A 10934-nucleotide genomic window follows, 5' to 3' on the forward strand; every position below is an offset into this window, starting at 1 on the left:
TTTGGTGACCACGGTCGTTCTGATAATGCAATAGCCTAAGATTATTATCGTTGGAAATACTTTCAGTAAATATGCCAAATCGATATTTTCATAGAGGTTATCAAAAAACAAAGATAACTGTAATTTGTTACATTTTTATATTTTTTTAGTTATCTGTCTGATAAAATAGAGATAAAAATAAACCAAGTAAAAGTATTGGATTTTTCTCGAATTCTTTTTGTTTAACTTTCTGCAATGTTTAATTTTCCTATCGTTAACACGTGACACACAAAATGGAAAAGTTTTTTTAATTAAACATTTTTAATTACATTGTGTTACGATAATCTATTAATCCGCCGCTACTTGGCACATTTCAATATTAATTAAGTTTCGCCTATATCTGTGCGAACAAATACATCGGTTGTCTATATGACCTCTACAATTGAAAAAACGTTACCATAATAATTTATAGAAATTAGTAATTTAATACAAATTGAATATATTACCAGCAGATGTAATAATACCGAGAAAGTGTGTCGAAATCTAACGTGGTGTATTTTTTTTTATCGGCTCACAAAATATATTATGAGTATATGATAGTACAGTAATACTAATGATATGTATTTACCGGGTGAACGTTATACTTGAATACAAATGATTTTTTACGCGCAAGAATTTGCACGGTTACCTAAATTGGAAAATCTTGATAAATTATTTATCACGAGTCATTTAAGTCCAAACGTAGAATACTTATTTGGAAAAAGTATTGTCAAGTTTATTGTGATAATATCTCAGATGAAATAATATTCTAAAAATTTATTTAGTACACGGACAACATAAATAATTATTTCTGGTATGATATTTATATTTATAAAATCGATTCTAGCAATTTATTTTTTTACTGTCGCAGTCAATACATTTTTCATGTATTTTATGAATAGACTCTGAGTTCTGTTTATTCAGGTTTAATTAATAAATTATAATTTATAATTGGTTGGAACCAATCAAACGCGTACAATATAACAATTATAGTAAAATCGGAATATTTTCTTGTCGTTTTATTCTTATTGTTGAGTTGCTTCTCGTGTTTTAAATAATCTTAGTGTTTTTAATTAAAACTGCTAAGCCAAGTTTAAGTTTATAAAAGAGAAATAAATGTTAACTTATTTGACGGTTTAGTAACCACGAGTATTTTGTTTTTTAGTTGGCTTAGAAATTTTTATTTTTTTGCTTAATTTTAATGAAAAATAATTTCCGTTTAAGATTTTATATCACTAAGACTTCATGACAGTAAAATGAATACCGCCTAATTTGTAGTAGACTGAAATTCCTTATAGAATCTTATTGTACTATCCTTGAGTTATATCCTGTGGTACTTGTCATGCTTAACAAAATCGTAATGTGGGCCGTCAAGGTGACTCGATTTTAAAAATATAATACGTTAATTTTATTAAGGAAGAGATAAAGGCTTAAAATATAATGATGTTATCGCGATACGCCTTTTCCTATATAATGTGTACAAGAACTAAACTCATTAATTGTAATGATACCAGTTTAGATGTGATAAAATGTAGGTACAACATAGTTTAAAATTTATGTAAATGTATTTTTATTATTAGCTGACTTATGTTAAAAACAGGCACATAAATCTTTGATCGATTCATTTTTCCGCATTAATATTATCTAAGGTAAATTAATGAGTAGCGTGTAACTAGATTGATATCAAGACAACACTTTATGCAGCTTTTTATATACTCTAATTGTTATCATTTTAATTGAAGTATTGCAGTTTGTGTACATATTTTTTATAATTCATACAATTTCCGTTGTTTTCGCAAAATTGTCAATTTTTTTTTCGATATAAAACCAATTGATTGGGGCGTGAACACATAACGGCAATGGAAAAAAAAATTATCGAGAAAAAAAGATTCCATATATTATTATATTATATAATAACGTTGTACAGCGCGAATGACCTATTTCAATGGGTTTTTATTCCCGTGGGACGCTCTAAACTCGAGTCTTCCTGTCAGTTTGGATTCATGTCGTTGGCGTTTCGACGGTTGGAAAATATAAAATATCTCAAGTTTTTTCGTACAATAATGTAACACCAATGACAAAAGTACAATAGAAAGCAAACTGTACAATCAAAAAGTATTTCAAAACTCAATTTATTAAGAAGGATACTTCCACTTGGTTGTACTTGAAACTAATTTTTTTACATCCGATTTCCGTCTATTTAGTGTAAAGGTTAATCACGATAATATTTAGATTGACTACCTCGATTAACGAGTAATTATGATGTGTCAATCTTGAACAAGAGTATTCAAATTTTAATTGCCGAATTATTCGTCATTTGGAATCATTACCATATTGTTCTTATGCTAGTTCGCCATAGGCAACATTATTTCATTTATTAATTTTAAATATATAGCTATAGACATATTAAGGACATTTATTCAATTTATTTATGTACTAAATTAGTTAATTTAAAATATTAGCTATTAATATTTAATTTGTACAGGAAACAATTTTGAAATTTTACAGTTCAGTGAAGATAGACATCTGTTTCAGTTATATCGACGAATGATTCAAAATCATTAGTTTACTTGATCACGCGACACTACCTTAAGTCTTAAGTTTGTTTATGAAGTCATTGTTTTATTTTTATAGTAATGCATAACACACGGGTTAGGTTTTTGTACGGTGACCTTGTATATTTAATATAATTGTTGTTATTGTAATATTTCTTTGATAGTAGTTTTGCAACGACCATAAATACACACAACTTTGAATAGTTTATTACTTCCTCTCTTATTACATGCGATCTTATCGGAATGATTCGAGTTTGACAGTTTTACTGAACTTTATATTTTAATATCGCACAATTTTAAACACTATATTTCCAACGCATTCAAGTAAGCAAAAAAAGAAACAACAATCCAACAACGCAGTGTAACACAATTACAAAAGACCGACACTTCCGCCGGTCCCGTTTGTACCCTTTATATTCATTCCACTGCCCTACTCCGTCCTCTCTTCTTCATCCTAATCTGCCAGTAGGGAAAATGCACAGTTTATCGCCCGTTTCCTAGTGTTTTGTGTGCATGATTCTACATCATGTTTTTTATTAGTCTTTCGACTCGTTAAAAGGCTGCGTTGTTTACGCGTACAAAAACCATACACGAATTTCACGATTTTGCTCTTTGTATCGATCTGACCCGAATAGAATCTACCGGCAAAAGTTCAGTAATTCACTAGTATTTACGTTCATCATTAACTTTATTCATTATCGTCATGCTATTAGTCGATTGTACTTGATAACCCACACCCCGAGAGGCACAAAGAATGCGTTTAAAAAAATTGAAGGTGTCACTGTTTATATAAATAATACTTCGATATTTCTATTAAAGCGCACTAAGTTTTATATTGACAATGAAATTAAATGAACTTTTAATAAAGTTTTTTTAAGTACGTTTGTTTTTGAAAACACGTAATGTTGAGCAATAAATTTCAACAGAAATTATATGTGTTATATTTTATAGGAAATTCTAGTTTTACTAACGATAAAGTTTCTTAAAGTTAAATCAGTGTATCTATTAAAAAAAAAAATGTTAAATACAATATTTCAAGTTGTTCTCCAAAAATACTTATCACAGAATTTATAAAATAAAAGATTTATCTATTTTAAAATGTAATCAGCATTGTAATGAATTGTTTTGATTTTCTATAGAAAAAAAATACGTTCTGTCCGATGGAATAATCTTGACCTGAAAAATATATTCTGTACAGTGGAAAACGACCTCAGAATACATTAAAAACAATATACCAATTTTAGGCATCATACATCATTGATAAACTAATAAAATTGGATAGGTCCTATCGGTTATCTATAGACGCAATAATGGACAAATGCAAAACCTGTATTCGTTCTTTTAAATATTTATCAAAATGATCCAAACTGTTTAAGGTCGTTTTCGTCAAAATGTTTCTGTATGCCCGCAGGTAAAACCAAAACAAATTTAACTTTCTCCCATAGATTTGGTGTGAGATATATTTTAAAAAATGTATTGAATTTCTTCTTACGCACTTCTTTAGTTTTTAAACAATACGCATAAATATAAAAACTATTGATTATAAAAATTACCCGAAGAATTTTTGTCGTGTCGAAGATATTGTCCAGTATTTCATCGATTAATGGTCCTCATAAGTTGGTTTTAGGTCAAGAGGTGTAGTAATCATAAATTCTACTGTACAGTTTAGTACCGTAGTATCCACACATCCCTTTGGCAATATATAGAGAAGCTCTATTTTAGTATGTCGTTTCCGTGTTTACATGCCACCAACACTCGTTGCTCATATATAAATGACGTTCCTGTTTGTTTGCCATAATAACATTTACTCCATGTCATCAACAACCAGTTCGTTTAGTAATTTATTAGTGTACATGTGCTTTGATATAATGTGATAAATGGGTGTTCTTTAGAAGCAATTAGTAAATGTACTTAACCATTTGAATGAGCTTATTCACCTGGCTACTCCATAATTAATAGCAAGTTTCTTACTGAAATTCTCAGCTCCATGACCTGTTGAAATATACGTGGCTGAACACATAATTGTATATTTTCGATGTGTTTAAGTTTATAATAAGGTCAAACATATTATTCTAGAAAAGTTGACATATTTTATCATTATATTTATTTTTAAAACATTTTTGTACCTTTTATAGTAGCAAAATTTGAATAATTAAATTTGGTCTTCGAGTTCATTTTACACAAATTTTCCCATTAAAATTTACATTTCATAAGCCATTTAGCTATACAGGGTGTTCAGTAAATAAGGAAACGAATTTTCATTGTACTCATTGTTTGTAACAATTTAACTGTTTCCTAACTTACTGAACACCCTGTATATATACACCTGTGATTACCAGAAGAAGAAGTTATTTTGTATATCACGTTTCAGGACATTGTTATCCCATATTAAAAAAAATTTCGTGTACCGATTTTATTATATTTATCATTATTTTGTCGCCAGTGAATTAGCTAGAACAATATTAATTCTCTTGCCATTGCGATCACCAAATATTGCTCTTTATCCTTTCAGTGCCCGTCTTATGATAGAGCATTCTGAATGTTGTATTGGCAATAAATCAGTTGCTTGTTTACATACAAGTTCGTCGAAATCGGGTTTCGATAGAGATTCTAATTCTCAAGTGCTTCTGAAATAATGTGATATTCCTGTAGGATTCGTAATAACTACAGTCTACAAACTTGTGAAAATCACTGCGCTGTTGTATAATTTCTCAGTAAACTTTACACAATAGAATTTAATGTTATGTATATTAATAACAAGTTACAAACTTAGCTAAGAATAAAATCGCCGACGATTATGGAGATAGTAAGCACTATAGAAATTAGCTGCGAGCAATTTGCCTTCACAAAAGATTAAAATGTACAACTTCTTTAGTATCTGTTACAGTACTTTTTCCGATCCATCAGTAACTTAGTTTAATATTACTACAACATAGATTGTTATGTAAAATAATAAACTTGAACAAGTTTTTTCAAAAGTTTCGCAAAGTCTACAAAATATAACATTTCCAATATTTTATCCTTGAGCGCACAATTACCAAATTATTCTTTTAATAAGAATAATTACCATTATTTACTGCTATAAATTTTTGTTTTTTACACAGTTTGCAAAAAGTTTAACTTTGAAAGTTATAGAACTAAATTTTATTTTTCTCGACGTCGACTTTTTATAAGTTAGATACAATTAAAAATATGACAAAAATAAAAGTTATGAACTTTCTAATGTTGTCTAAAAATAGCGGTCAACAGGTTTACAAATAAGAACAATAACGTTCTTGTAAAAACTGGAGATAGGCCAAAATGCCAAAAAGGAAAACAAAATGAGCAAGTAAAATTTTTCTTTGCGCCGAAAAATCTAAAAAGTTGTGTAGAAGTTTGAAATGCTGTGTTTGTCAATAAATAAATCGAAGGTCCTTAAAACTTTAAACGATTTTCAAAGTTTTGTTATAGCAGTAATTGAACAGCGTTCGAGTGTTTCAATCAGTACTTCTTTTTTAGATGATTTTGTATAAGATATACTCTGAAATTATAATCATGTTCTATAGATGTCTTACGCAATAAGTCGATGTAAAAATCAACACTATGTCTTTTAAGTAAGCATCTAGAATTCTCAAAGTTATTAGCTCATTAACGTAGTTGATCACTTACTAAATGAATACAGTTTATGTAAACAATTTTAATTATTCGCTAAAATATTATTTATGCAAAATTGTTGTTAAGTGAACGCGAATAAAACCATATAAACTAATTAAAAATATAATTCCGATGAATTGAAATGAGCATAAAAATTAATCATAATATATTTATTACTCATGTTAATTATGTTAATATATTTACATAATAAAGCTTACTTAAATTTCAATAATTGTACTTAGTAAGTCAAATAGACAAATTAATGATTCTTTAACTTTCTAATGGTAAAAGCTACTTAAAAAAAACTGAAAGCCGTATTAATGAATTAAATATATGTCTATGATTGAAATTATTTGAAATTCGATTGAATTTTCAATTAAGATCTTAATTGTAACTGTGATGTATTTTTTGAAATAAGTCTAGTTTGAAGTTGTAAGATTAGTATAACGTATATTTTGGACTTACCAAACTTTTTTTATTAGTTTTTTAAATACATTAAAATAATGAATTTGCTTACTATGACAATAAAAATAGAATAAATAGAATTTGTCATGCAATAATTTAATTTTTTTTATAAATGTGAACAAATACAACTTCAATTAATTATTTTATGTGGTTATTCGTCCTTGATTATAAATTGGAGATCGGGTATTAGTTTTAAACATTTACAATATTTTTTATGTAGTTTCATATATATTTTTTTCATTTCTCTTAAAACTGCCACCGGAAGTCAAAGAATACTGAAAGCAAATGAAAATTTCGATAAAAAATCTAGTAAATTTTTTATTGCTAATTATTAATTTACGACTTAATATTTATAAGAATGTGTTAGGAGGGAAATAATCGTTTTTGTTTGTTGTAATTATGAAGCTAGTAATACTGATTTTTTGATGTTTAAACAAATTTATTTCAAGTTTGTTGACCTTATTTAACTTGCTGAAAGTACATCTTTTGCAATTCCAGTACTTAAATTAAATAGTCAAAACTGGGTACAAATTATAAAAAAAGTATAAAAAATGAGTTTTCTTTCATTATAAATGTGCCTCAATAATGAAAATTGAATTTATTTTGCGAGTAATTGTTTTTTATTTATATGTAACCAATATTTATACACAACGTTGTTGTCGTATTAATTACAGTAGTTGAAAAATATGTTTTTTTTTAATAATCTAGTAATTGAGGGTTGACGACTCAATGACGTGGGTAGCATCTAAACATTGTGCGTAACAAAAACTTCAGTAGTTTTCTCAGAATATTTTTATTTAACCTACTTTTGATAATGTCTTCTGTCTGCGTAATTTGTAGCCAGTAATAATAATAATTCGTAACAATAACAAGGAAGTCCTACCGTTTTCTATAATATATTAAATATTTAATAAAACTGTATTAAAATAATAAAATTTACCATCTGAAAAAATATTTAGACTTTTGTGATGCCAAATAAAAACAAATCACTTCTTTGCTCGAAAACTCTAGTACACTTATAAGAACTTTAATTATGAAATGTGTCTTAAAGGTTTAATATCTGGTAGGAATTTTGATGTATATTAATTGTTACTGCGTATAAATGATTCGTCGAATGTAATGTTTCTGCGAAATAGATCTGTAAGTCACAATACGTGTCCTATGGTTGATTTACTGAGATTTGTTCATTTCATTCGTGTTCATTTATTTGAAAAATTATGACTGTTGACTTAAAAAAAATTCTCGATAACACAGTCCAAGATTGTGACAACTAGTTACAAAAATAAAACTAAGCTTCTCGTTTTTACCCCGCGTGTGCTCATTTTATGACGGTTTTGCTATACGGCAATTCATCAAAAGAAAAAAAAAAGAGACATAAGTAGTTTCCGCGTCGATACGGCTGCCGCCATGTAGCCAGGAACCATTAATCTTGAATCGGACAGAAGTGTGTAATAAGAAAAAACAAAAAAAAAAATTGTGAGCATTTATACAGGCACTGAATAGGTCAAAATGCTTTTTCATGATGACCGTACGTTATTGAGATACTCATCACTTAGGCGTTGCGGAAGTATTCCTTTGAGGTGATTGTTTAAGTCATATCTGAATTTTGTGAATCCCTCCCATGTCGACAGTTTGTCGTAAGGGAAATCAATACTTTTGACATCAGCCAAAATACTGGCCGAAAGTTCCTTCCTTTTGGTTGTCAGAAAAAGATTCTCTAATGGAACTTGAGAAGAAATGACGGTAATAAAAAATATTTGAAAAAATTCGCCCTAATTAAACGGTATAATTAAAGTTTTCGAATTAAATTTCACCTGATATTTTCGACGCGTTTTTGTGGACTAATCGGACGAATGTAACTAATTAGTATTCATATTTTATTTTCTGCAGCGACTTAAGCTCTTCTCGAAAAGCTAAACGAGTTCATAATACCATATTATAAAAGTCTTAGACCGATTATTTGCTTGGCTCAAGGGCCAAAGTTTTTTTTTTATTATTTTGAGTCCCAAACAAAATACTTAGCAATGACACACTCATTGAGACAAAAAAAATATTGTGTCTTTGATCGATTCTTCCAAAACAAACACTACAATTCACATACATATACATTATAAATTATAATGTAAACATTATAACAACTCATTCGCTCGACGCAATGAAGTGCCGTTAAGTAAAATCATTGATGGCCACAGCGCACAAAAGCAAATTTGATTTATTCAATGCACTTAATTGTCTTATGTATGCAGCCCATACTGTGTTTTGACAACTGTGAATATTATTCAGATACAACGCACACAGCGTATAGATGAACCTAAAATTTGATACACTAGTTTAGGTTTGTTTTGGTATGTATTATTGAACTGAAATTGCGCTGTGGCTAGTTAATTAACGATAATTCGCATGTGGTGAAATAGTTTCAAAGAAAAACGAAACTTTGTGTTCGGCGTTTGTATATCTAGTGCTCGTTAAGACGAATAATGACTGCAAGAATCTTATCGTCACGGATAATCATCGAACGCTTAATAATTTATTTGCTTTACATACTAATAGTAATTAACACTAATCTTTCTCGGGGAGGGTTTGGTAATTAACAAAGCGTATTAAATTCTTATATTGATTACCCGTGACTATGAAAAATCAAAATGTCATTGAAAATGCCTGTGCGTTATTTAAGCTAAACGTTTTCGCAGCTTGAACACTTTCATAACAAATAAAATTAGTCTAATACTACCAACCGACAAAATAACGTCAGGACTACTTATCGCACCATTTTAATCATTATGTGTTTTTATTATTATTTAATTTTCATTTTTTTTTAGATCAAAGTGCAGTTTAATTTCATTTTTTCTCGATAATTTTTTAAATTATCCTCCAAATCCGATCAAAAAACTTTTAAGTGCAACAGTTTATTGTCTCAGTGATGTTTATGAAACTGTTTGGATGCGTATACTTCGGGCCGTAGTCCGTTGTGCGTGCAAAGACAGTGGAAAGACATCAGTTTGCTGAATTTTAATTGAATTCCATTGAATTTTTATACTGTACATTGCATTCACAAATCAAAGTATATGGAAGGTCTGTACATATCTTCAGCAACGGCCGCCGAGTCCACAAACAATAATGTGGACGACACGCCAAAAAAGAAGTGGAACGGTAACCTGACCATACTGAAAGAACACGTTGAGGAGTGCACTAAAGACGATGATAGCTATGGTAAACCACCTGTATTACCGTTAGATGATAAGCGTAGGAATCGCAGGAAGTCTTGGCACATAGGACGTTCAGACAAAAAACGAAGAAAAAGTTTTAGTGTCTTGTCGCCTATACCCGATGCCGACCAATGCGGCCTACCGATCAACTTTTACAAAGCTAAACGCCCCAGTTGGTGGAACATCTTCACACCAGATAATTGGCCGCGGTAAATAATTTAATATATAGCAATAATTATCTTATCTTTAAGAAAAAATGCTTTTAAAAATAACTTTTTCCTTATTGTAATTATGTATAAAAATTAGGGATCTCCATAAAAAGTTAATTATATTATTTTTATTCGTTTCATTTTTTTGTGATTTAATATTTGCGACTGTGATTATTTTCCCTTTATAACTTTTCAAAACAAGGTTTAATTTTTGAAAATGAAACTGTCACTTTGTCTTCCATTCATTTAATTCATTTTTTTATTAAAACTCTAAATACTAAACAATACTGTAGACCTCTACTCGCGGAGTGCTTCCTCCATTTAATTCGATTTTCATTTAATGCCGAAAATACAATGCACTTAAATCCAATTACTTACATATACTTTGTTAAATTCACTATTTATATTAGCATAATCTTTTATCATCCCATTTCGATGGCGTTTGTTGTTATTATTTTGATCACTGTCATACGATTTTGTCGTTATGAGCCACTGACTACGGTACAGTACTTATCGATAATAGAGTTTTGTAAAAATAAAATAAAAACATGATGTATACAATGTAACGCCCAATCATTTTTTACAAAAATGATTAGATTTGGGTTTTTTTTAGAAAAATTAGATATGATTAGTCAGATAAATATACAAAATACTCGATTAAACTAATTTATTTTATATTTGATCAATTTATATAATGTTCACACATATTACATTATTATGATGTCACCAAACATTTTCACATTAAAACTCTTATTTTTTAGCTTCGATGCGAAGCTGAGAAGGTATTGGTTTTACTATGATGTGTTTTTTTTTTTTTTTTTTTTTTTTTTTTTTTTTTTTTTTTTTTT

At 28.9% G+C, this 10934-nt stretch overlaps 1 protein-coding gene across 5 annotated transcripts in view; it reads left to right on the plus strand.

Moving 5' to 3' along the window:
• LOC126905599 (oxidation resistance protein 1) overlaps positions 1-10934 on the plus strand; it is a 91224-nt gene that overhangs the window by 23170 nt on the left and 57120 nt on the right. For 4 of the 5 annotated variants that reach the window (XM_050685458.1, XM_050685459.1, XM_050685460.1 and 1 more), the window contains exon 2: positions 9491-10086. The exons of the other annotated variant lie outside the window; for it this stretch is intronic. In XM_050685458.1, coding sequence (XP_050541415.1) covers positions 9737-10086 — 350 coding nt within the window. In that variant the 5' untranslated portion in view covers positions 9491-9736. The remainder of the gene's footprint in view (positions 1-9490; positions 10087-10934) is intronic. 5 annotated transcript variants of the gene reach the window in all.

The sequence above is a fragment of the Daktulosphaira vitifoliae genome, unplaced genomic scaffold, assembly GCF_025091365.1.
Source record: "Daktulosphaira vitifoliae isolate Bord-2020 unplaced genomic scaffold, ASM2509136v1 Scaffold_4, whole genome shotgun sequence".
In the NCBI taxonomy this organism is placed as follows: domain Eukaryota; kingdom Metazoa; phylum Arthropoda; class Insecta; order Hemiptera; family Phylloxeridae; genus Daktulosphaira; species Daktulosphaira vitifoliae.